The 23,552-nt window shown below is 60.6% G+C and overlaps 1 protein-coding gene across 1 annotated transcript; it reads right to left on the bottom strand.

The window, feature by feature from the left end:
* Positions 1 to 21,571: 21,571 nt before the first annotated feature.
* On the bottom strand, positions 21,572 to 22,234 carry LOC144948203 (histone H1.2-like). Its single transcript, XM_078877633.1, has one exon. The coding sequence runs from the start codon at positions 22,232 to 22,234 to the stop codon at positions 21,572 to 21,574; it is 663 nt and encodes a 220-aa protein (XP_078733759.1).
* Between the last annotated feature and the right edge of the window lie 1,318 nt (positions 22,235 to 23,552).

Raw genomic sequence — 23,552 nt, forward strand, 5'->3', positions numbered from 1 at the left:
ACAGGGTAACCCAGGTAGGTGACAGGGTAACCCAAGTAGACAACAAGGTAACCCAAGTACGGGCACACATGACTGCGCTGGAGACAATGGTAGAGACGGTCCAGGCCGAGGTAGGAGGATTAACTGGGAGGATAGCCCGACTAGAAGCAGAGTATGAGCAACAGCGCACGGGGGGAGGAGGGAGTGGGCAGAAAGTTCGCCACAGAGCCGCCACTCCTCCCAGGACGTGTTATGTGTGCGACCGTCGAGGGCATCTCATGAGGGACTGCCCTCAGCGCGCCCGTGCGAGGCCGATGCATAGGTCAAACACTAAGCCCCCCCTAGAGAGGGGACCACCAGGGGATGAAATCGACGTAGACCCGACCCAAACCAGCTGTAATAATAATGGCGAGCGAGTGATCCATAAACAGGTTACAACGACAACACCCAAGGGCGCATGGACCTCGGGCGATTGGCTGCGGGAGCTGGTGGCAGGGATAACGGGAGCCACGTCGCTGGTGGAAGGCCAGGTGAACGGGCAGCGCACCCGGATCCTGTTGGACACGGGCGCCGTGGCCTCTCTCATGAGCGCCGCGCACTGCAGCATGCTCGGGGTGGACGTGGGCTGCCTGCAGGCCCCGGATCGCGCGCTGCACACGGCAAGCGGAGCCGGGATGGGGTTGCTGGGGAAGGTCTCCCTCGAGGTCCGTCTAGGAAACCAGGTGTGCACACAGGAATTCTACGTTTCGAGTGTGTTGTGCCACGAGTGCATTGCAGGAACGGACCTCCTGGAAAAGTTGGGACTTAACGTACAGCCCCGGCAACGATGCGCTACGGTGGAGGGCAGCGGGGAGCGGATTCCGTTCCTAGGACAGGAGCCGAATCGCCCACGCTTCACACCCGTGGCCGCTACGCTGGTGTCGGCCGTCACCATCGGGCCTCTCGCCGAGATGCTGGTGCCAGTGGCAACCCTCTCCACCGACCCAACCCACCGACCATCGGGCGAGGTAATGCTGACTCCTCACCCGGAGTTGGCATCGCGATACGGGGTGGTAGGGTCAGCCACACTGGTAAACGCAGATGGGGGCCGGCTGTTTATACGTGTGTTTAACCCACACAGTACCCCGGCAATGATACGACGACGCACCCCGGTAGCCACCGTACACCCCCTGCACGCTCGCCACTCGAACGACTCGGTGTTCGCACTCTGGGCGGAGGACCCTGGCCGCCCCGAGGACAGCCAGGATCTGGCCTGGCGAGTCGGCCCGACCCCCCGAGCCGAGATTGTTCCCCTGCAGGATGCGTTACATGTGCCTTGGGCAGCCTTACCTAAGGGGGAGGCCGATCAGCTGCGCGGGTTATTGCGGGAGTACGCCGACGTGTTCAGTGAGCACGATTCGGACGTGGGCCGGACCGACCTGGTCAAGCACCAAATTGACACAGGTGCAGCCCGACCCATCAAACTCCCCGCATACCGAGTGGGCGCGCCTGAACGGACCCAGATCAAAGAGGCAGTCACGGATATGCTACGCGATAACATAATCCAGCCCTCCGCGAGCCCTTGGTCTGCCCCGGTGGTACTGGTAACGAAAAAGGACGGATCGACTCGGTTCTGCGTTGATTACCGAAAATTGAACGCAGTCACCCTCGGCGACGCTTTTCCCATCCCACGCATCGACGACACCTTCGACAGTCTCGCAGGAGCGCGGTATTTTTCCACCCTCGATCTGGCGTCCGGTTACTGGCAGGTGGAGATGACGGAGGAGGATCGGCCAAAAACAGCATTCACCACCCCGATGGGCCTGTTTGAGTTTCGAGTGTTGCCGTTCGGACTCACTAACGCGCCCGCGACGTTCCAGCGGTTGATGGAGTTGGTGATGCGGGGCTTGCAGTGGGAACAGTGCCTGATTTACCTGGACGACGTAATAGTGTTCAGTAGGTCGCTGTCCGAACACTGGTCCAGGCTGCGGGAAGTATTCCAGCGACTGCGAGCAGCCCATCTCAAGCTCAAGCCACGTAAGTGTTACATTGCGCAACGCGAGGTGGGGTACCTCGGACACCGGGTCAGCGAGGCAGGGGTGAGCACCGATCCCGAGAAGGTGCGTGCCGTAGTGGATTGGCCGCGGCCGAGGAACCTGACGGAGATCAGGTCATTCTTGGGACTCGCCACTTATTACCGTCGATTTGTAAAGGGATTCAGTGAGATTGCACGCCCCCTCACCCAACTCACCTCCCCTAAGAACCCCTATCAGTGGTCGGAGGCCTGCCAGACGGCTTTCACCACACTCAAAGACCACCTCACCCACACCCCCACCTTGGCTTTCCCAGATTTCACCACCGATTTTATTTTGGACACTGACGCCTGCAGCAGTGGGCTGGGCGCGGTGCTGTCGCAAGTGCAGGGTGGGACGGAGCGGGTCATCGCGTACGCCAGTCGGACCCTGAGCGGGGCCGAACTGAACTATTGTGTAACCCGTCAGGAACTGTATGCTGTAATTTTCGCGTGTAAACAGTTCCGACCGTACTTGTACGGCAGGAAATGTCGTGTGCGCACCGATCATTATGCACTGCAGTTCCTCCTTACATTCAAGGAACCGCGGGGGCAGATGGCTCGATGGCTGGCGCAGCTGCAGGAGTACAACCTGCAGATCGAGTACCGAGCGGGGCGGACACACGCGAACGCGGACGCCTTGTCAAGACGGCCCGCGGTGCGCGCTGAGACGAGGGAGGGAGACGCCTGCCCGTGCTTCACGGGGGGACGCTGCCGCCAGGCAGCAGAACCCAAGGAGCGCGCGGAAACTAAACTCCCCCCCCCGAGAGAGAGTGCAGTGTGCGCCACAGAGACCCTCGCAGGTGGCACTGAGGATCCCGTCGACCGCCCGGCAAGCGCGGGACCCGCGGCTCGGGACCCGATCGGACGGACCCAGGAGGACGTCGGCTGTGCCTTCCCGGGCCTAAACGACGAGCAGCTGAGACAGACCCAGCAGCGAGATCCGGATCTGGCGGCAGTGGAGGCGGCACTGCGGGAGGAAAAGAGCGCCCTACCAGGACCCTGGAGCGGTTTGTATGCCCGGTTGTGTGTACAGAACGGAGTGGTACGGGAGTTAACCGAGGCCGGCCAGCCGGGGTGTATCTGTGTTCCTGCCCAGGTGCGACCCCAGCTGCTACGACTGGTACACGACCACCCGCTCGGGGGCCATGATGGGGAACGGCGCACCCGGGAGACTCTGCGTCGCCAGTATCTCTGGCCTAAATTGGCGCAAGATGTGGCCGCCTGGGTGCAGGGCTGCCGGGCCTGTCAGCAGTGTGGGCAAAAGCCGGCGAGGTACCAGGTACCCCTGAGGCCGTTCCGAGTCAGTCGGACGAATCAGTTGGTCGGAATCGACCTGCAAGGGCCCTTTCCACGATCCCACCGGGGCAACCGATATATTCTTGTAGCGGTGGAGTACTTCACCCGCTACCCCGTGGCGGTGGCTATCCCGGATAAAACAGCCCTCGTAGTGGCCCGGGCCTTCGTGGAAAACTACGTACTTAAGTGCGGGATCCCCGAACGAGTCATTACCGACCAGGGTAGTGAATTCGAGGCCGAACTATTCCAGGCGCTGTGCCGAGAGTTCGGGATCCAGAAGGACCGAACCACGGCATATCACCCCCAGGCGAACGGGATGGTAGAGAGGATGAACCAGACTCTGGCCGGGAAGCTTAAACGCATGGCGGCCGCGAATCAACAGGACTGGGACGAACACCTCCCCTATGCCCTGTTCGCCTACACCACCGCCGTTCACACATCTACAGGACAGACCCCGTTCCTAATGATGTTTGGTCGCGAGTCTCGCCTGCCCGCAGATCTGCTGTTCGGTGTCCCTCCGCCGCAACGGGAGGAAGGGAGCCACCCCGTGGAGCACTTGCTGGAGACCCTGCGAGGGGCCAGGGGCCGAGCCTACCCGCACGGAGAGGCCGCGCACCAGCGGCAAGAGCAGGGCGCCCGACCCCGTATGGAGCCCCCCTTCTACACTGCGGGCTCCGAGGTGTGGCTGTACACTCCCCGCGTCGGTGCCGGACAGGTGGGGAAGCTGACCACCTACTGGCGAGGACCCTGGATTGTGAGACGGCAGATCTCACCATGGACGGTGCTGATTCAGGGAGGAGAGAGGGGCCGGGAGATGGTGGTCAACATCCGCCGACTGAAGCCGTGGCGAGCAGCCCCCGAGGGGGGGAGCCCCGCCGTCCAAGTACCCCGAAACCCCGGGGTCCCCCTACCCCCCGTGCCCGGGGGCCTCGCGCAGTATATGGGCCCCACGGAGCCCCGGGCTCCGAGGGGCCCCGGGCGGGGCCGGGGGCGACGAGGACGGCGACCCTTAAACCCCACCGCCTCTGAGTTTGTTCCCCAGCCCGCAGGTGCCAGAGACCGAGGGGAGCCGTTGGAATGGAGGAGGAGACCACCGCCGGAGCCCCAGGAGACGGAGCCGCCACCCCCGAGGCCAGCCACAAGGGCCGGGCGAATCCCGCAGACCCCGCGGCGATACCTCGTGGGGGCAACCCAGGCGAGGTGCTCCAGTCAACCCGGGACGGGGACTGGCACCCCGGGGGGCTATGTGGTGCCACAGCGACGGGGCCGCTCGGCCGAGCCAGGGAGCCGCCCGGCTTCCACCGCCGCACTGCCCCCCATCACCCCCCCCACATAAACACGCACCCGCACCCACATAGGGCCTCGTGGTCGGGTCACCTACCCTGAGTTTTCACCCGAGGGCCCCCTAGGGGGGTTACCCCACGGTTTCTCAGGGCCAGGGAATTGGACAGGACCCTTCCCAGGCCAAGTAACACTGCGGCGCCGTGGGCGGATTTGAGATCGCACGACCACGGCGAGCTCAGAGAGCCCCGCAGTTAGAAACGCATACAAACACAAACACGGGTCAGCAAGGCAGATAGCTGGGATCAGGAACCGGGACGACTGATTGGTCGAAAGTTCAAAGGCCGGCGGGATCGCAAAAGAGCGGGAAATCCTAGGCTCAGGATTGGTCGAGAGACCAAGGCGGTCGGGACGGGGGCGCCTAGCCTTTGATGTGAATAGTTTAAAAGAAAACGCAGGGGCAGTAGGGAACTCTCTTCTTCTGGAGTTTGGACACGGGGTCAGCGACGAAGGAGTCATCGGGCGAGCCGCTAGATTGTCTGCAGGACGATCTGAGCGCCGCAAGGTCACCAAGGACTACAGACGGTATCGTGTTGCGCGCCTTACAACACCTCAGAGCGGAGGGTAGGATCCGTAGGAGAGGGTTAGTTCGGGGTAAGGACGAGTAGGAAAGCGGTTTAGCAGAGAGCGCAGCATAGAATAGGGCTACACGGCACCAGAGTGTGGGTTAGAAGCGCCTTGCTGTCCCGCACACACACACGGGTGGCTCGGTTGGTTAGCAAGGGCTAATAAAATCTCGAGCGTAGTAACAAAACCGTGTTGTTGGGTGTTTTTGGAACGTGGTATTAGCGTGCACTGCATTCGCGAGTGTGTGGTCGTTGTACGCATAAAGGCCGTGGTCTCTGTACGATTGTGCGGGTACGGAGGTGTGTGCGTTAACGCCCGGGGAGAGCACTTTTGGTGTGTTGGCGTGACTACGCAGCCGTGTGAGAGGAGAATCGTCCTTGTACGATATTTGTGTTGACGTGCACGCGCGAGTGGGGGAGGGGACGAGTCGTCGTGTCGGCGTGTGCCCCGCTTGCGTGCGCTCGTTACTTGCGTAAGCTCTCGGCGTGCGTAATCGGCGTGCCCAAGGTGCGCGATCGTAACGTGGGCGGCCAGCGCGGCGCAGAGCGGCGCAGGAGTGGGTATCGCGTGTGGAGCTGTATGCGTGTGTGCGCGCACGTTCACGACGTGTGTAACACAGGTGCGCGATCCTAACGTGAGTGGTCAGGGTTGGGTGAGTGCCGTGCAGAGCTGTGTGTGGGTGTGCGCGTGCGTGGTTATCCATGCCTGCTACGCGGACCCGCGGTGGAGGGGAACCCTCGGGTGACGGCTCCCACACCCTGGGTGAGGAGCCTAGCGGCGGTTCGCTTAGCAGCGGGGGGGCGATTGATGATGTTAGTCCGGCCGTTAGTATTATCGAGGGAGGGATCTCGGGGGCTAGCGACCCCTACACTCTCCCCGGGCGTTAACGCACACACCTCCGTACCCGCACAATCGTACAGAGACCACGGCCTTTATGCGTACAACGACCACACACTCGCGAATGCAGTGCACGCTAATACCACGTTCCAAAAACACCCAACAACACGGTTTTGTTACTACGCTCGAGATTTTATTAGCCCTTGCTAACCAACCGAGCCACCCGTGTGTGTGTGCGGGACAGCAAGGCGCTTCTAACCCACACTCTGGTGCCGTGTAGCCCTATTCTATGCTGCGCTCTCTGCTAAACCGCTTTCCTACTCGTCCTTACCCCGAACTAACCCTCTCCTACGGATCCTACCCTCCGCTCTGAGGTGTTGTAAGGCGCGCAACACGATACCGTCTGTAGTCCTTGGTGACCTTGCGGCGCTCAGATCGTCCTGCAGACAATCTAGCGGCTCGCCCGATGACTCCTTCGTCGCTGACCCCGTGTCCAAACTCCAGAAGAAGAGAGTTCCCTACTGCCCCTGCGTTTTCTTTTAAACTATTCACATCAAAGGCTAGGCGCCCCCGTCCCGACCGCCTTGGTCTCTCGACCAATCCTGAGCCTAGGATTTCCCGCTCTTTTGCGATCCCGCCGGCCTTTGAACTTTCGACCAATCAGTCGTCCCGGTTCCTGATCCCAGCTATCTGCCTTGCTGACCCGTGTTTGTGTTTGTATGCGTTTCTAACTGCGGGGCTCTCTGAGCTCGCCGTGGTCGTGCGATCTCAAATCCGCCCACGGCGCCGCAGTGTTACTTGGCCTGGGAAGGGTCCTGTCCAATTCCCTGGCCCTGAGAAACCGTGGGGTAACCCCCCTAGGGGGCCCTCGGGTGAAAACTCAGGGTAGGTGACCCGACCACGAGGCCCTACGTGGGTGCGGGTGCGTGTTTATGTGGGGGGGGTGATGGGGGGCAGTGCGGCGGTGGAAGCCGGGCGGCTCCCTGGCTCGGCCGAGCGGCCCCGTCGCTGTGGCACCACATAGCCCCCCGGGGTGCCAGTCCCCGTCCCGGGTTGACTGGAGCACCTCGCCTGGGTTGCCCCCACGAGGTATCGCCGCGGGGTCCGCGGGATTCGCCCGGCCCTTGTGGCTGGCCTCGGGGGTGGCGGCTCCGTCTCCTGGGGCTCCGGCGGTGGTCTCCTCCTCCATTCCAACGGCTCCCCTCGGTCTCTGGCACCTGCGGGCTGGGGAACAAACTCAGAGGCGGTGGGGTTTAAGGGTCGCCGTCCTCGTCGCCCCCGGCCCCGCCCGGGGCCCCTCGGAGCCCGGGGCTCCGTGGGGCCCATATACTGCGCGAGGCCCCCGGGCACGGGGGGTAGGGGGACCCCGGGGTTTCGGGGTACTTGGACGGCGGGGCTCCCCCCCTCGGGGGCTGCTCGCCACGGCTTCAGTCGGCGGATGTTGACCACCATCTCCCGGCCCCTCTCTCCTCCCTGAATCAGCACCGTCCATGGTGAGATCTGCCGTCTCACAATCCAGGGTCCTCGCCAGTAGGTGGTCAGCTTCCCCACCTGTCCGGCACCGACGCGGGGAGTGTACAGCCACACCTCGGAGCCCGCAGTGTAGAAGGGGGGCTCCATACGGGGTCGGGCGCCCTGCTCTTGCCGCTGGTGCGCGGCCTCTCCGTGCGGGTAGGCTCGGCCCCTGGCCCCTCGCAGGGTCTCCAGCAAGTGCTCCACGGGGTGGCTCCCTTCCTCCCGTTGCGGCGGAGGGACACCGAACAGCAGATCTGCGGGCAGGCGAGACTCGCGACCAAACATCATTAGGAACGGGGTCTGTCCTGTAGATGTGTGAACGGCGGTGGTGTAGGCGAACAGGGCATAGGGGAGGTGTTCGTCCCAGTCCTGTTGATTCGCGGCCGCCATGCGTTTAAGCTTCCCGGCCAGAGTCTGGTTCATCCTCTCTACCATCCCGTTCGCCTGGGGGTGATATGCCGTGGTTCGGTCCTTCTGGATCCCGAACTCTCGGCACAGCGCCTGGAATAGTTCGGCCTCGAATTCACTACCCTGGTCGGTAATGACTCGTTCGGGGATCCCGCACTTAAGTACGTAGTTTTCCACGAAGGCCCGGGCCACTACGAGGGCTGTTTTATCCGGGATAGCCACCGCCACGGGGTAGCGGGTGAAGTACTCCACCGCTACAAGAATATATCGGTTGCCCCGGTGGGATCGTGGAAAGGGCCCTTGCAGGTCGATTCCGACCAACTGATTCGTCCGACTGACTCGGAACGGCCTCAGGGGTACCTGGTACCTCGCCGGCTTTTGCCCACACTGCTGACAGGCCCGGCAGCCCTGCACCCAGGCGGCCACATCTTGCGCCAATTTAGGCCAGAGATACTGGCGACGCAGAGTCTCCCGGGTGCGCCGTTCCCCATCATGGCCCCCGAGCGGGTGGTCGTGTACCAGTCGTAGCAGCTGGGGTCGCACCTGGGCAGGAACACAGATACACCCCGGCTGGCCGGCCTCGGTTAACTCCCGTACCACTCCGTTCTGTACACACAACCGGGCATACAAACCGCTCCAGGGTCCTGGTAGGGCGCTCTTTTCCTCCCGCAGTGCCGCCTCCACTGCCGCCAGATCCGGATCTCGCTGCTGGGTCTGTCTCAGCTGCTCGTCGTTTAGGCCCGGGAAGGCACAGCCGACGTCCTCCTGGGTCCGTCCGATCGGGTCCCGAGCCGCGGGTCCCGCGCTTGCCGGGCGGTCGACGGGATCCTCAGTGCCACCTGCGAGGGTCTCTGTGGCGCACACTGCACTCTCTCTCGGGGGGGGGAGTTTAGTTTCCGCGCGCTCCTTGGGTTCTGCTGCCTGGCGGCAGCGTCCCCCCGTGAAGCACGGGCAGGCGTCTCCCTCCCTCGTCTCAGCGCGCACCGCGGGCCGTCTTGACAAGGCGTCCGCGTTCGCGTGTGTCCGCCCCGCTCGGTACTCGATCTGCAGGTTGTACTCCTGCAGCTGCGCCAGCCATCGAGCCATCTGCCCCCGCGGTTCCTTGAATGTAAGGAGGAACTGCAGTGCATAATGATCGGTGCGCACACGACATTTCCTGCCGTACAAGTACGGTCGGAACTGTTTACACGCGAAAATTACAGCATACAGTTCCTGACGGGTTACACAATAGTTCAGTTCGGCCCCGCTCAGGGTCCGACTGGCGTACGCGATGACCCGCTCCGTCCCACCCTGCACTTGCGACAGCACCGCGCCCAGCCCACTGCTGCAGGCGTCAGTGTCCAAAATAAAATCGGTGGTGAAATCTGGGAAAGCCAAGGTGGGGGTGTGGGTGAGGTGGTCTTTGAGTGTGGTGAAAGCCGTCTGGCAGGCCTCCGACCACTGATAGGGGTTCTTAGGGGAGGTGAGTTGGGTGAGGGGGCGTGCAATCTCACTGAATCCCTTTACAAATCGACGGTAATAAGTGGCGAGTCCCAAGAATGACCTGATCTCCGTCAGGTTCCTCGGCCGCGGCCAATCCACTACGGCACGCACCTTCTCGGGATCGGTGCTCACCCCTGCCTCGCTGACTCGGTGTCCGAGGTACCCCACCTCGCGTTGCGCAATGTAACACTTACGTGGCTTGAGCTTGAGATGGGCTGCTCGCAGTCGCTGGAATACTTCCCGCAGCCTGGACCAGTGTTCGGACAGCGACCTACTGAACACTATTACGTCGTCCAGGTAAATCAGGCACTGTTCCCACTGCAAGCCCCGCATCACCAACTCCATCAACCGCTGGAACGTCGCGGGCGCGTTAGTGAGTCCGAACGGCAACACTCGAAACTCAAACAGGCCCATCGGGGTGGTGAATGCTGTTTTTGGCCGATCCTCCTCCGTCATCTCCACCTGCCAGTAACCGGACGCCGGATCGAGGGTGGAAAAATACCGCGCTCCTGCGAGACTGTCGAAGGTGTCGTCGATGCGTGGGATGGGAAAAGCGTCGCCGAGGGTGACTGCGTTCAATTTTCGGTAATCAACGCAGAACCGAGTCGATCCGTCCTTTTTCGTTACCAGTACCACCGGGGCAGACCAAGGGCTCGCGGAGGGCTGGATTATGTTATTGCGTAGCATATCCGTGACTGCCTCTTTGATCTGGGTCCGTTCAGGCGCGCCCACTCGGTATGCGGGGAGTTTGATGGGTCGGGCTGCACCTGTGTCAATTTGGTGCTTGACCAGGTCGGTCCGGCCCACGTCCGAATCGTGCTCACTGAACACGTCGGCGTACTCCCGCAATAACCCGCGCAGCTGATCGGCCTCCCCCTTAGGTAAGGCTGCCCAAGGCACATGTAACGCATCCTGCAGGGGAACAATCTCGGCTCGGGGGGTCGGGCCGACCCGCCAGGCCAGATCCTGGCTGTCCTCGGGGCGGCCAGGGTCCTCCGCCCAGAGTGCGAACACCGAGTCGTTCGAGTGGCGAGCATGCAGGGGGTGTATGGTGGCTACCGGGGTGCGTCGTCGTATCATTGCCGGGGTACTGTGTGGGTTAAACACACGTATAAACAGCCGGCCCCCATCTGCGTTTACCAGTGTGGCTGACCCTACCACCCCGTATCGCGATGCCAACTCCGGGTGAGGAGTCAGCATTACCTCGCCCGATGGTCGGTGGGTTGGGTCGGTGGAGAGGGTTGCCACCGGCACCAGCATCTCGGCGAGAGGCCCGATGGTGACGGCCGACACCAGCGTAGCGGCCACAGGTGCGAAGCGGGGGCGCGTTGGTTCTCGTCCCAGGAACGGTATCCGCTCGCCGTTGCTCTCCATGGTGGCGCATCGCTGGCGGGGTTGCACGTTGAGTCCCAGCCGTTCTAAGAGGTCGGTACCTGCGATACACTCGTGACACAACGCACTCGACACGTAGAACTCCTGGGTGCACACCTGACTGCCTATGCGGACCTCTAGGGTGGCTCTCCCCAGCAGCCCCATTCCGGCTCCGCTCGCCGTGTGCAGCGCGCGGTCCGGTGCCTGCAGGTGACGCACGTCGACCCCGATCGCGCTGCAGTGCGCTGCGCTCACGAGCGAGGCCACCGCCCCCGTGTCCAGCAGAATTCGGGTACGCACTCCGTTTACCTCCCCTTCCACCAGCGACGTGGCCCCCGTGATCCCCGCCACCAGCTCCCGTAGCCAGTCGCCAGGAGTCACCGTTTCCGTGGGCGTTGTTGTTGGAACCTGTGTGGAGATCACTCGCTCGCCATTATTACCGTCTTTTTGCATCGGGACCGCTTCGAATGCACCCCCAGATGGTCCACTCTCTAGGGGGCGTTGGGGTTTAACCCCGGCGCGTTTCTAGCGCGGGCGATCTGCGGACAGTCTCTCACGAGATGCCCTCGCCGGTCACACAGGTAACACGCACGGGGGGCCGTCCCGTAGGAGCCCCCCCGTCCGTTCCCTATCCCCCCTCCGGCACGCCGCTGCCCCGACTCTGCCTCCAGTCGAGCCACTCTCCCAGTTAATCCTCCTACCTCGGCCTGGACCGTCTCTACCATTGTCTCCAGCGCAGTCATGTGTGCCCGTACTTGGGTTACCTTGTTGTCTACTTGGGTTACCCTGTCACCTACCTGGGTTACCCTGTCACCTACCGGGGTTACCTGGCCGGAGACATCCTTTATACCCGTTTGTATACCGGCAACCCATCCCGGGGTTGTCTCGCGGGACACTGGAGGTTCTCTTTCCCGGCCCCTTACCGTCCTCGCGAGCTCCTGTTCCTCCTCCTCGTCTTCCGAGAGCAGGCTCGCAATGGCGCGCTCTCGTCCCAGCCCCCGGAGCTGCGCGCGTTCGCTGTGAATTCTTTCACACTTACGTGCGCGCTCGACAAGGGTGTTAAAGGGAAGACGTGGGCAGCTCATGTCTGGCTGCCACCACGCCGTGCGAGACAGGTACCGCTGGATTTTCTCGGCAGCCAGTTCCTCAATAACCTCAGTTGCGTACCCCGGGCGTGCGATCTTTGTTAACTCGCGCACATCCTCGGCGTAATCACGGAGATCTTCGCCAGGTTGGCGACGGCGCGCCTCTAAGGCCGATTTTGCTTCCTCCTCGTCACGCGTGCCAAAACGCTGATCGAGTCGGCGCATCAGCTCCTCTAGCTGTGTCTGTGCGCTCGCGGGTAACGCTTCTACAAAATCGGCTGCCCGCCCATCAAGATTCATATTAAGTTGACGTACCGCCTGCGCGTCCGTCCATCCATTAATTTCCTTGGCCCCTAAGAGATTGCGGGCGAATGCCTTCCACGAAGGGGCCCCCCGGCCGGTAAATATCAGTCTTATTTTAGCGTGAGGTAACGCGGGGGTCCGTACCGCTTCCGACACCAATTTGTGGGGGTCGCTAGCCCCCGAGATCCCTCCCTCGATAATACTAACGGCCGGACTAACATCATCAATCGCCCCCCCGCTGCTAAGCGAACCGCCGCTAGGCTCCTCACCCAGGGTGTGGGAGCCGTCACCCGAGGATTCCCCTCCACCGCGGGTCCGCGTAGCAGGCATGGATAACCACGCACGCGCACACCCACACACAGCTCTGCACGGCACTCACCCAACCCTGACCACTCACGTTAGGATCGCGCACCTGTGTTACACACGTCGTGAACGTGCGCGCACACACGCGTACAGCTCCACACGCGATACCCACTCCTGCGCCGCTCTGCGCTGCGCTGGCCGCCCACGTTACGATCGCGCACCTTGGGCACGCCGATTACGCACGCCGAGAGCTTACGCAAGTAACGAGCGCACGCAAGCGGGGCACACGCCGACACGACGACTCGTCCCCTCCCCCACTCGCGCGTGCACGTCAACACAAATATCGTACAAGGACGATTCTCCTCTCACACGGCTGCGTAGTCACGCCAACACACCAAAAGTGCTCTCCCCGGGCGTTAACGCACACACCTCCGTACCCGCACAATCGTACAGAGACCACGGCCTTTATGCGTACAACGACCACACACTCGCGAATGCAGTGCACGCTAATACCACGTTCCAAAAACACCCAACAACACGGTTTTGTTACTACGCTCGAGATTTTATTAGCCCTTGCTAACCAACCGAGCCACCCGTGTGTGTGTGCGGGACAGCAAGGCGCTTCTAACCCACACTCTGGTGCCGTGTAGCCCTATTCTATGCTGCGCTCTCTGCTAAACCGCTTTCCTACTCGTCCTTACCCCGAACTAACCCTCTCCTACGGATCCTACCCTCCGCTCTGAGGTGTTGTAAGGCGCGCAACACGATACCGTCTGTAGTCCTTGGTGACCTTGCGGCGCTCAGATCGTCCTGCAGACAATCTAGCGGCTCGCCCGATGACTCCTTCGTCGCTGACCCCGTGTCCAAACTCCAGAAGAAGAGAGTTCCCTACTGCCCCTGCGTTTTCTTTTAAACTATTCACATCAAAGGCTAGGCGCCCCCGTCCCGACCGCCTTGGTCTCTCGACCAATCCTGAGCCTAGGATTTCCCGCTCTTTTGCGATCCCGCCGGCCTTTGAACTTTCGACCAATCAGTCGTCCCGGTTCCTGATCCCAGCTATCTGCCTTGCTGACCCGTGTTTGTGTTTGTATGCGTTTCTAACTGCGGGGCTCTCTGAGCTCGCCGTGGTCGTGCGATCTCAAATCCGCCCACGGCGCCGCAGTGTTACTTGGCCTGGGAAGGGTCCTGTCCAATTCCCTGGCCCTGAGAAACCGTGGGGTAACCCCCCTAGGGGGCCCTCGGGTGAAAACTCAGGGTAGGTGACCCGACCACGAGGCCCTACGTGGGTGCGGGTGCGTGTTTATGTGGGGGGGGTGATGGGGGGCAGTGCGGCGGTGGAAGCCGGGCGGCTCCCTGGCTCGGCCGAGCGGCCCCGTCGCTGTGGCACCACAGCCCCGCTTGCGTGCGCTCGTTACTTGCGTAAGCTCTCGGCGTGCGTAATCGGCGTGCCCAAGGTGCGCGATCGTAACGTGGGCGGCCAGCGCAGCGCAGAGCGGCGCAGGAGTGGGTATCGCGTGTGGAGCTGTACGCGTGTGTGCGCGCACGTTCACGACGTGTGTAACACAGGTGCGCGATCCTAACGTGAGTGGTCAGGGTTGGGTGAGTGCCGTGCAGAGCTGTGTGTGGGTGTGCGCGTGCGTGGTTATCCATGCCTGCTACGCGGACCCGCGGTGGAGGGGAATCCTCGGGTGACGGCTCCCACACCCTGGGTGAGGAGCCTAGCGGCGGTTCGCTTAGCAGCGGGGGGGCGATTGATGATGTTAGTCCGGCCGTTAGTATTATCGAGGGAGGGATCTCGGGGGCTAGCGACCCCCACAAATTGGTGTCGGAAGCGGTACGGACCCCCGCGTTACCTCACGCTAAAATAAGACTGATATTTACCGGCCGGGGGGCCCCTTCGTGGAAGGCATTCGCCCGCAATCTCTTAGGGGCCAAGGAAATTAATGGATGGACGGACGCGCAGGCAGTACGTCAACTTAATATGAATCTTGATGGGCGGGCAGCCGATTTTGTAGAAGCGTTACCCGCGAGCGCACAGACACAGCTAGAGGAGCTGATGCGCTGACTCGATCAGCGTTTTGGCACGCGTGATGAGGAGGAAGCAAAATCGGCCTTAGAGGCGCGCCGTCGCCAACCTGGCGAAGATCTCCGTGATTACGCCGAGGATGTGCGCGAGTTAACAAAGATCGCACGCCCGGGGTACGCAACTGAGGTTATTGAGGAACTGGCTGCCGAGAAAATCCAGCGGTACCTGTCTCGCACGGCGTGGTGGCAGCCAGACATGAGCTGCCCACGTCTTCCCTTTAACACCCTTGTCGAGCGCGCACGTAAGTGTGAAAGAATTCACAGCGAACGCGCGCAGCTCCGGGGGCTGGGACGAGAGCGCGCCATTGCAAGCCTGCTCTCGGAAGACGAGGAGGAGGAACAGGAGCTCGCGAGGACGGTAAGGGGCCGGGAAAGAGAACCTCCAGTGTCCCGCGAGACAACCCCGGGATGGGTTGCCGGTATACAAACGGGTATAAAGGATGTCTCCGGCCAAGTAACCCAGGTACGCGAGGAAACGAATAAAAATATGACCCAACTGCAATCCTCCGTTGAGACCATCCGATCCGAAATGGGGGACCTAGACTCCACGGTAGGAGGGCTAACTGGAAGGATAGCCCGACTAGAAGCAGAGTATGAGCAACAGCGCACGGGGGGAGGAGGGAGTGGGCAGAAAGTTCGCCACAGAGCCGCCACTCCTCCCAGGACGTGTTATGTGTGCGACCGTCGAGGGCATCTCATGAGGGACTGCCCTCAGCTCGCCCGTGCGAGGCCGATGCATAGGTCAAACACTAAGCCCCCCCTAGAGAGGGGACCACCGGGGGATGAAATCGACGTAGACCCGACCCAAACCAGCTGTAATAATAATGGCGAGCGAGTGATCCATAAACAGGTTACAACGACAACACCCAAGGGCGCAGGGACCTCGGGCGATTGGCTGCGGGAGCTGGTGGCAGGGATAACGGGAGCCACGTCGCTGGTGGAAGGCCAGGTGAAGGGGCAGCGCACCCGGATCCTGCTGGACACGGGCGCCGTGGCCTCTCTCATGAGCGCCGCGCACTGCAGCATGCTCGGGGTGGACGTGGGCTGCCTGCAGGCCCCGGATCGCGCGCTGCACACGGCAAGCGGAGCCGGGATGGGGTTGCTGGGGAAGGTCTCCCTCGAGGTCCGTCTAGGAAACCAGGTGTGCACACAGGAATTCTACGTTTCGAGTGTGTTGTGCCACGAGTGCATTGCAGGAACGGACCTCCTGGAAAAGTTGGGACTTAACGTACAGCCCCGGCAACGATGCGCTACGGTGGAGGGCAGCGGGGAGCGGATTCCGTTCCTAGGACAGGAGCCGAATCGCCCACGCTTCACACCCGTGGCCGCTACGCTGGTGTCGGCCGTCACCATCGGGCCTCTCGCCGAGATGCTGGTGCCAGTGGCAACCCTCTCCACCGACCCAACCCACCGACCATCGGGCGAGGTAATGCTGACTCCTCACCCGGAGTTGGCATCGCGATACGGGGTGGTAGGGTCAGCCACACTGGTAAACGCAGATGGGGGCCGGCTGTTTATACGTGTGTTTAACCCACACAGTACCCCGGCAATGATACGACGACGCACCCCGGTAGCCACCGTACACCCCCTGCACGCTCGCCACTCGAACGACTCGGTGTTCGCACTCTGGGCGGAGGACCCTGGCCGCCCCGAGGACAGCCAGGATCTGGCCTGGCGGGTCGGCCCGACCCCCCGAGCCGAGATTGTTCCCCTGCAGGATGCGTTACATGTGCCTTGGGCAGCCTTACCTAAGGGGGAGGCCGATCAGCTGCGCGGGTTATTGCGGGAGTACGCCGACGTGTTCAGTGAGCACGATTCGGACGTGGGCCGGACCGACCTGGTCAAGCACCAAATTGACACAGGTGCAGCCCGACCCATCAAACTCCCCGCATACCGAGTGGGCGCGCCTGAACGGACCCAGATCAAAGAGGCAGTCACGGATATGCTACGCGATAACATAATCCAGCCCTCCGCGAGCCCTTGGTCTGCCCCGGTGGTACTGGTAACGAAAAAGGACGGATCGACTCGGTTCTGCGTTGATTACCGAAAATTGAACGCAGTCACCCTCGGCGACGCTTTTCCCATCCCACGCATCGACGACACCTTCGACAGTCTCGCAGGAGCGCGGTATTTTTCCACCCTCGATCTGGCGTCCGGTTACTGGCAGGTGGAGATGACGGAGGAGGATCGGCCAAAAACAGCATTCACCACCCCGATGGGCCTGTTTGAGTTTCGAGTGTTGCCGTTCGGACTCACTAACGCGCCCGCGACGTTCCAGCGGTTGATGGAGTTGGTGATGCGGGGCTTGCAGTGGGAACAGTGCCTGATTTACCTGGACGACGTAATAGTGTTCAGTAGGTCGCTGTCCGAACACTGGTCCAGGCTGCGGGAAGTATTCCAGCGACTGCGAGCAGCCCATCTCAAGCTCAAGCCACGTAAGTGTTACATTGCGCAAAGCGAGGTGGGGTACCTCGGACACCGAGTCAGCGAGGCAGGGGTGAGCACCGATCCCGAGAAGGTGCGTGCCGTAGTGGATTGGCCGCGGCCGAGGAACCTGACGGAGATCAGGTCATTCTTGGGACTCGCCACTTATTACCGTCGATTTGTAAAGGGATTCAGTGAGATTGCACGCCCCCTCACCCAACTCACCTCCCCTAAGAACCCCTATCAGTGGTCGGAGGCCTGCCAGACGGCTTTCACCACACTCAAAGACCACCTCACCCACACCCCCACCTTGGCTTTCCCAGATTTCACCACCGATTTTATTTTGGACACTGACGCCTGCAGCAGTGGGCTGGGCGCGGTGCTGTCGCAAGTGCAGGGTGGGACGGAGCGGGTCATCGCATACGCCAGTCGGACCCTGAGCGGGGCCGAACTGAACTATTGTGTAACCCGTCAGGAACTGTATGCTGTAATTTTCGCGTGTAAACAGTTCCGACCGTACTTGTACGGCAGGAAATGTCGTGTGCGCACCGATCATTATGCACTGCAGTTCCTCCTTACATTCAAGGAACCGCGGGGGCAGATGGCTCGATGGCTGGCGCAGCTGCAGGAGTACAACCTGCAGATCGAGTACCGAGCGGGGCGAACACACGCGAACGCGGACGCCTTGTCAAGACGGCCCGCGGTGCGCGCTGAGACGAGGGAGGGAGACGCCTGCCCGTGCTTCACGGGGGGACGCTGCCGCCAGGCAGCAGAACCCAAGGAGCGCGCGGAAACTAAACTCCCCCCCCCGAGAGAGAGTGCAGTGTGCGCCGCAGGAACCCCTGCAGAAGGAGCCCGGGGACAGACGGATCATCCCACCCCAACCGGGCGGATCCAAGAGGATGTCGGCTGCGCCTTCCCGGGCTTGGACGACGAGCAGCTGCGACAAACCCAGCAGCGGGATCCGGATCTGGCGGCGGTGGAGGCGGCACTGCGAGAGAGGAAGGATGCACTACCAGGGCCCTGGAGCGGTTTGTATGCCCGGTTGTGTGTAGAAAACGGGGTGGTGAGGGAACTGGCCGACGCTGGGCAGCCGGGGTGCATCTGCGTTCCCGCCCATGTGCGACCCCAACTACTACGACTGGTACACGACCACCCGCTCGGGGGCCATGATGGGGAACGGCGCACCCGGGAGACTCTGCGTCGCCAGTATCTCTGGCCTAAATTAGCGCAAGATGTGGCCGCCTGGGTGCAGGGCTGCCGGGCCTGTCAGCAGTGTGGGCAAAAGCCGGCGAGGTACCAGGTACCCCTGAGGCCGTTCCGAGTCAGTCGGACGAATCAGTTGGTCGGAATCGACCTGCAGGGGCCCTTTCCACGATCCCACCGGGGCAACCGATATATTCTTGTAGCGGTGGAGTACTTCACCCGCTACCCCGTGGCGGTGGCTATCCCGGATAAAACAGCCCTCGTAGTGGCCCGGGCCTTCGTGGAAAACTACGTACTTAAGTGCGGGATCCCCGAACGAGTCATTACCGACCAGGGTAGTGAATTCGAGGCCGAACTATTCCAGGCGCTGTGCCGAGAGTTCGGGATCCAGAAGGACCGAACCACGGCATATCACCCCCAGGCGAACGGGATGGTAGAGAGGATGAACCAGACTCTGGCCGGGAAGCTTAAACGCATGGCGGCCGCGAATCAACAGGACTGGGACGAACACCTCCCCTATGCCCTGTTCGCCTACACCACCGCCGTTCACACATCTACAGGACAGACCCCGTTCCTAATGATGTTTGGTCGCGAGTCTCGCCTGCCCGCAGATCTGCTGTTCGGTGTCCCTCCGCCGCAACGGGAGGAAGGGAGCCACCCCATGGAGCACTTGCTGGAAACCCTGCGAGAGGCCAGGGGCCGAGCCTACCCGCACGGAGAGGCCGCGCACCAGCGGCAAGAGCAGGGCGCCCGACCCCGTATGGAGCCCCCCTTCTACACTGCGGGCTCCGAGGTGTGGCTGTACACTCCCCGCGTCGGTGCCGGACAGGTGGGGAAGCTGACCACCTTCTGGCGAGGACCCTGGATTGTGAGACGGCAGATCTCACCATGGACGGTGCTGATTCAGGGAGGAGAGAGGGGCCGGGAGATGGTGGTCAACATCCGCCGACTGAAGCCGTGGCGAGCAGCCCCCGAGGGGGGGAGCCCCGCCGTCCAAGTACCCCGAAACCCCGGGGTCCCCCCACCCCCCGTGCCCGGGGGCCTCGCGCAGTATATGGGCCCCACGGAGCCCCGGGCTCCGAGGGGCCCCGGGCGGGGCCGGGGGCGACGAGGACGGCGACCCTTAAACCCCACCGCCTCTGAGTTTGTCCCCCAGCCCGCAGGTGCCGGAGACCGAGGGGAGCCGTTGGAATGGAGGAGGAGACCACCGCCGGAGCCCCAGGAGACGGAGCCGCCACCCCCGAGGCCAGCCACAAGGGCCGGGCGAATCCCGCGGACCCCGCGGCGATACCTCGTGGGGGCAACCCAGGCGAGGTGCTCCAGTCAACCCGGGACGGGGACTGGCACCCCGGGGGGCTATGTGGTGCCACAGCGACGGGGCCGCTCGGCCGAGCCAGGGAGCCGCCCGGCTTCCACCGCCGCACTGCCCCCCATCACCCCCCCCACATAAACACGCACCCGCACCCATGTAGGGCCTCGTGGTCGGGTCACCTACCCTGAGTTTTCACCCGAGGGCCCCCTAGGGGGGTTACCCCACGGTTTCTCAGGGCCAGGGAATTGGACAGGACCCTTCCCAGGCCAAGTAACACTGCGGCGCCGTGGGCGGATTTGAGATCGCACGACCACGGCGAGCTCAGAGAGCCCCGCAGTTAGAAACGCATACAAACACAAACACGGGTCAGCAAGGCAGATAGCTGGGATCAGGACCCGGGACGACTGATTGGTCGAAAGTTCAAAGGCCGGCGGGATCGCAAAAGAGCGGGAAATCCTAGGCTCAGGATTGGTCGAGAGACCAAGGCGGTCGGGACGGGGGCTCCTAGCCTTTGATGTGAATAGTTTAAAAGAAAACGCAGGGGCAGTAGGGAACTCTCTTCTTCTGGAGTTTGGACACGGGGTCAGCGACGAAGGAGTCATCGGGCGAGCCGCTAGATTGTCTGCAGGACGATCTGAGCGCCGCAAGGTCACCAAGGACTACAGACGGTATCGTGTTGCGCGCCTTACAACACCTCAGAGCGGAGGGTAGGATCCGTAGGAGAGGGTTAGTTCGGGGTAAGGACGAGTAGGAAAGCGGTTTAGCAGAGAGCGCAGCATAGAATAGGGCTACACGGCACCAGAGTGTGGGTTAGAAGCGCCTTGCTGTCCCGCACACACACACGGGTGGCTCGGTTGGTTAGCAAGGGCTAATAAAATCTCGAGCGTAGTAACAAAACCGTGTTGTTGGGTGTTTTTGGAACGTGGTATTAGCGTGCACTGCATTCGCGAGTGTGTGGTCGTTGTACGCATAAAGGCCGTGGTCTCTGTACGATTGTGCGGGTACGGAGGTGTGTGCGTTAACGCCCGGGGAGAGCACTTTTGGTGTGTTGGCGTGACTACGCAGCCGTGTGAGAGGAGAATCGTCCTTGTACGATATTTGTGTTGACGTGCACGCGCGAGTGGGGGAGGGGACGAGTCGTCGTGTCGGCGTGTGCCCCGCTTGCGTGCGCTCGTTACTTGCGTAAGCTCTCGGCGTGCGTAATCGGCGTGCCCAAGGTGCGCGATCGTAACGTGGGCGGCCAGCGCAGCGCAGAGCGGCGCAGGAGTGGGTATCGCGTGTGGAGCTGTACGCGTGTGTGCGCGCACGTTCACGACGTGTGTAACACAGGTGCGCGATCCTAACGTGAGTGGTCAGGGTTGGGTGAGTGCCGTGCAGAGCTGTGTGTGGGTGTGCGCGTGCGTGGTTATCCATGCCTGCTACGCGGACCCGCGGTGGAGGGGAATCCTCGGGTGACGGCTCCCACACCCTGGGTGAGGAGCCTAGCGGCGGTTCGCTTAGCAGCGGGGGGGCGATTGATGATGTTAGTCCGGCCGTTAGTATTATCGAGGGAGGGATCTCGGGGGCTAGCGACCCCCACAAATTACTCTGCACTCCGTTCGAGTGAGGGAGCTGCCACCCGCCTCGCCTGTGTTTGTGATCTCTGCTTTCGGGCTCGATTACTCCCATCACATCAATGCTTAAAACACATCGAGTGGGTAAAATGTTATAGTTAATTTGGCGAATGTACGTAACTTATCCAATCTACACAAATCCTCACGATTGAACTGCACCAAGCGTCGAGCTCCTTGATCAGGGCCGAGGCAAGGCGAGCAACCATCGCCACGCCGTAAATGGGTTTGACTTACAGAATATGGCACGCATTCAACAGCAACGTAATACACTGTCATGTGTTACCGATGAACTAATGGAAGCGCAGCAGCATCTGGTTCACTTTTTTAACTAAGTGGGTGGCTCTGAAAAGAGCCGTTGAGGTGGAGTGAATCGAGCGTCGTCCGATCGGATTCACTTCTTTGGCGCAGTCTTCTTGGGCTTGGCCGCGGCCTTCTTGGGCTTGGCCACCTTGGGTTTGGCGGCCTTGGCCTTGACGGTCTTGGGCTTAGCGACCTTGGGCTTCGCAGCCTTGGGCTTGGCTGGGCTCTTCGCCGCCTTCTTGGGCTTAACAGCCAACTTCACCTTTTTGGGGCTCTTGGCCGCCTTGGCAGCCGCGGGCTTCTTTGCTTTCTTGGGAGACTTCTTGGGCGCGGTCTTCTTGGCTGCCGCGGGCTTCTTCACCTTCTTGGCTGCCGCGGGCTTTTTAGCTGCGGGCTTTGCCGTTGACGACTTGGGCTTCGCCTTTGCGGCAGCCTTTTCCTTGTTGAGTTTGAAAGAGCCAGACGCGCCGCTGCCCTTCACTTGCGCCACGGCGTCTTTGGCCACGAGCTTCTTGATGGCCAACTTCACGCGGGCATTGTTCTTCTCCACGTCGTATCCTCCGGCAGCAAGCGACTTTTTGAGCGCAGGAAGAGACACGCCGTTCCTCTCCTTGCTGCTGGCCAGAGCCTTGAGGATGAGCTCGGACACGCTGGGGCCGACCTTCTTGGCCTTTGGAGCGGCGCGCTTCTTCTTGGGGCTTTTAGGCGCTGAAGTAGCCGCAGCTGGTGGTTGAGCAGGAGCAGTTTCCGCCATCTCAAGACGTCGCTTTTATCGCCTCGCCTCTTTGAAATCGAAATCAGCGCTCTCACGAATTCGAAACGAGTGTTCTCCAGGCCCGAGGTTATTATAGAAGCGGCGTACTGAATGCGGACGTCGCTGAGATCATTCAGAACTCAGCTCTGGTGAGGGAGTTGCCACCATACTCACTGTGTTTATCACGCCTGCCTTTGGGCTCGATTACTCCCGTAACGTTCATACTTACATGCATCTAGTTGATACATTATCACGAAGATCACTTCTTTAATGTACGTTACTTATGCAATATACGACAATGCTCACGATATAAATTATAATTCAAAACAAGTGAACAACCAACATTTGGGAGACATTGTTCGGTCAGGGCATGCTATGACGATTGTCGGTTTTCAAAAGTGTTACTGATGAACACTATTTAAAACGCACTCGAATTTTTTGCAAGACAAGATGCTTCAACAGACTACTCATATTTAATTCCAACGAAATATTTTCTATTTAAGTTTTGCCTCGCGCGCTCGCGATTCCTCCTCTCGCGCTATGGTGAGGACTGCGCGCCATGTCAACAGTCCCTTGTCACCGAACTTTTAACTGGACGTTTTAATCGAACTTTGAAATGAATAAATATATGGATTTTCAGATGGACAACAAACTGAAGAAAATTACTCAAAATTAACCGACATTAAATAGAAAGTTTAACATTTTACGTGGCAAGAGGTGAGTAGCTCACGCACTGCAGAAGGGTCGCGCGCCTTGAACAAGATCGAGGCACGGTGCACAATCATCACCACTCAAATTCAACTCAAGTGACTCTGCAGTCGAATGTTTAAAGAAAATATATAATCTTACGTTTAATGCACCGACAGAGTTGATATTCTAGGAGCGCAGGATGGTTCATCCGATGGGTTGTTTTTACTGCAATAAGTAACACGTATTTACTGCACTAAGTAACACGAATGAGTAATCATTGGAAAGATGTTATTAACCATGTAAAAAATATTTAACTACACATATTTGTACCATCTTATTTGACAAGTAATATTATACTTTACCGAGTGTTGACATCCCCAGCGTTTACCAGTACTTTTTTGCTTACTATCAGCTAACACCGGCCACAACCCTGAGCTGATGTGCTCATTTGATCCCTTTTCTGACCGCTCAAAAAGAGCGAGTTTTATTCTTTAAAAAACACGATTCTTTCTTCCAATAGGCATCCCAATTTATTCTAAACCATGTTCCATGATTGATGCAATGTTGGAATGCTGCTCAAATACCGTTCCTAAATTAGACATAAAGGGTATCTGGAATGAGCAGAGCA

The sequence above is a fragment of the Lampetra fluviatilis genome, chromosome 48 (assembly GCF_964198595.1).
Source record: "Lampetra fluviatilis chromosome 48, kcLamFluv1.1, whole genome shotgun sequence".
Lineage (NCBI taxonomy): Eukaryota > Metazoa > Chordata > Hyperoartia > Petromyzontiformes > Petromyzontidae > Lampetra > Lampetra fluviatilis.

What these genes read in the sequence shown, in the direction of transcription:
- LOC144948203 (XM_078877633.1), bottom strand. Translation starts at nt 22,234, where the DNA reads ATGGCGGAAACTGCTCCTGCTCAACCACCAGCTGCGGCTACTTCAGCG.